General features: G+C 43.9%; 1 protein-coding gene across 1 annotated transcript; it reads left to right on the top strand.

Moving 5' to 3' along the window:
* The first annotated feature begins 229 nt into the window (after positions 1-229).
* Positions 230-2,522, top strand: LOC147424738 (ran-binding protein 1 homolog c-like). The gene is made up of 4 exons (XM_086500375.1): positions 230-508; positions 1,529-1,680; positions 1,784-1,909; positions 2,012-2,522. Exons 1-4 carry the CDS (start codon positions 336-338, stop codon positions 2,203-2,205), a joined length of 645 nt encoding a protein of 214 aa, XP_086356501.1. The 5' UTR covers positions 230-335; the 3' UTR covers positions 2,206-2,522.
* Positions 2,523-2,749: the final 227 nt, after the last annotated feature.

Raw genomic sequence — 2,749 nt, 5'->3', positions numbered from 1 at the left:
CTATAAGTGTTGGATCCCGCAAAAAAAATGCTCATGCTATGAATTGGTACATTTTGGTGTCTCCCTATGTCCCGTCTGTTTCTCTCTCTCTTGAAAATCTCCCTCATGCACATATTCGAGATACAAAAACCAAATAGTGCACATGAGTAATTAACATGAAGCAAATAATTATGCTTGTAAAGATAAATTGATTACGCTAGCTCCCTAGCAAAGCATTCTAGTCTAAGAAGAACCCTAGATTCGCTGATGCTGTTACTAGCCTAGATTGCTGATATTTCATTACTCTCGTTGCGTGCGTGCGAGATCATTCTAAACGGGAACGCTGAGCAGGTGCAATGGCGGGTGACAATGAAAAAGAGGCAGCCACGCAGGCGTCTGCTGAAGATGCCGATGACTCCAGGCCGTCGGCCGAAGAGGAAGACACGGGCGGGGAGGTTGCTCCCATTGTCAAGCTTGATGCTGTTGCTGTCAGCACCGGCGAAGAGAACGAAGATGCCCTGATTGATCTGTGAGTGCCTTTAGCCAGATATATGTCTTTTCTTGAAATGCGAAGTATTGCCATGCATTTCATCACGAATGTAGTCCTCTGGCAACCGCTGCACCAGAAGCATGAACATGTATTGCTCAATTCACACGAGGCTGTTTTCTGTGCTTTTCTTCATTTTGCTTGTTCTAGTTTACGTGCTGGAGTTTGCTTCAAAAAGGTTAAAGAGTGGATCTTGGGGTGATCGTTTTTCTGCCATCAGTACCGCCTATGACACTTTCCGTATTGCTATTTGGCAAGGCGTGTCTCTCTCCTATCATGGGGTATGCTTGTGTTCTTCTTCATCAAGTAGGGTGGTTGACCTGATGCCTTCCACACGAGTATGCCAAGGTTTATTGTAGCTAGCACCCTGAGAACATAAAGAAAACGGTGCAGTTTTAACTAGCATAGCTATGGCAACCCTTGGCTGGGTGGTGACCTCTCATCTGATGCATATAAATAATGTTGAATCTGGGTAGAGGTGGACGGAAGCAGATGTGTTGATCAGAGGAAAGAGGAACTGATTGGCTGGCTGGGAATATTTTGAATTCTAGTTGGTCAGATTATTAAGTTTTCTATGTGGCCTGACATCCTGTACTAATGTTCTAGCCTGGAATTGCGTTTTCATCACATCTGGTTATTAAGGAGATGTTTTTAATTATTGAGAATCCCGGCAGTGTGTCAAAAAGGTTGCTACGTCGTGGCACTGTGACGCTTTGTGCATGCGTGAACATTGACTTGTGCACATACCTTACTGGTTTTATGTTTGCAATGGATGCATTGAGTTGTACGACTGTGTGTACAGCCTCGAATATGCGTTGGCGATGTCATACCAGATGCCCATGCTCCCTGGGCCCTCTTCTTACCCTCACAAGCCTTCTCTACCATTCGAGCTATTTGATATAGCTTACTCGTCCGTGTTGTTCGGGCTGGTTTTGTAATGTGCTGCTTCCACTCCATAAATGTTGCATTCAAGTTTCATTCATTTCATCCAAATGGTTTCAGAAAGGCCAAGCTTTATCGGTTCGACAAGGAAGGGAACCAGTGGAAAGAGAGAGGTGTTGGACAAGTAAAGCTCTTGAAGCACAAGGACACCAAGAAGGTTCGGTTAGTCATGCGGCAAAGTAAAACCCTGAAAATTTGTGCGAACCACACAGGTTTGTTGGTCTTCATAATTGTTGCACCAAAGTCGTGTGCTTTGCCTGGTCTGTGATCCCAAAGATTGCCCTGCAACTAAATTAGCTCTTAATGTTCTTGCAGTCGTTCCGTCTATTAGTCTACAGGAACATCAAGGCAGTGATAAAACATGGGTCTGGCATGCTTCTGATTATGCTGATGGAGAGCTAAAGGACGAACTCTTCTGCATACGCTTGGGAAGTGTCGAAAGTATGTGTCAATAGCTTCATGTGTAATAACACTTTGAACAACTGAAAAGTGATGTATATTGGCTGCTGAATAATTTACCTGCGTTTTCAACCTATTCCACAGATGCCCAAGCATTTAAAAAAGCTTTTGAGGATGCCCAGAAAGCCAAAGAGAGTTCTGGTGGTGATAAGGAAGCCGAGGAAGTTGGAGGTTTGCTTGAGAACCTGAAAGTTGCTGACAAAGCAGGGGGTGAAGAAGAAAAGGAGGAGAGTAAGTTAGACAGTAAGGAAGAAAGCGTTTCTAGTGAAGGAAAGTGATATAAGGGGCCTTGACCAGCCCCATGAGGTGCCTCAGCTCTCTACACATCCTGCAAAGCTGATTATGAAGGAGATCTTTTGCTCACTCCTTCACCTTTTATATTCCACAGGATTGTGCAGTTCGCCAAGTTGGTTATTCCACCTTGCTGTCAGAGTCTTGGATACCTTGTATGTAGAGCGTAAATTATCATCAATTGTTCTCCTGTATTCGTTGGTCTTGTAAAGAGACTCTGCATGATATAGTGATGATGCAAATGTTAAAATGTATCTGCATGGAGTTTGAGACCTGGAAGAAAGTATCCTTTATCTGTGGGAAATTTGTTTTTAAAGCTTAGGGTGTCTAATGAATGTGTGTTCAGGGAGCTTTCTGAAGAGTCACTAAGCATGAAGCAAGGCCTCTCTTGAACAGGATGTCGTCTCTACATGTGGCGCACTAGTTGGTGGTAAATTTGTGCTCGAGAGGTTCTTTTGGGCACAAGCTTCTGAGGAGTTGACCTCTGTTGGGTGAATGTTGAATATTTGTTGAGAATGCGTTGTGAAGAAG

Source organism: Adiantum capillus-veneris, chromosome 25 (assembly GCF_014529385.1).
Source record: "Adiantum capillus-veneris isolate H3 chromosome 25, ASM1452938v2, whole genome shotgun sequence".
NCBI classification, from domain to species: domain Eukaryota; kingdom Viridiplantae; phylum Streptophyta; class Polypodiopsida; order Polypodiales; family Pteridaceae; genus Adiantum; species Adiantum capillus-veneris.
This window is presented reverse-complemented; position numbering and strand designations above follow the sequence as displayed.

Coding starts and splice junctions, on each gene's coding strand:
- LOC147424738 (XM_086500375.1), top strand. CDS start 336: ATGGCGGGTGACAATGAAAAAGAGGCAGCCACGCAGGCGTCTGCTGAA. Junction 509..1,528: donor GAAGATGCCCTGATTGATCT/GTGAGTGCCTTT, acceptor AAATGGTTTCAG/AAAGGCCAAGCTTTATCGGT. Junction 1,681..1,783: donor AATTTGTGCGAACCACACAG/GTTTGTTGGTCT, acceptor ATGTTCTTGCAG/TCGTTCCGTCTATTAGTCTA.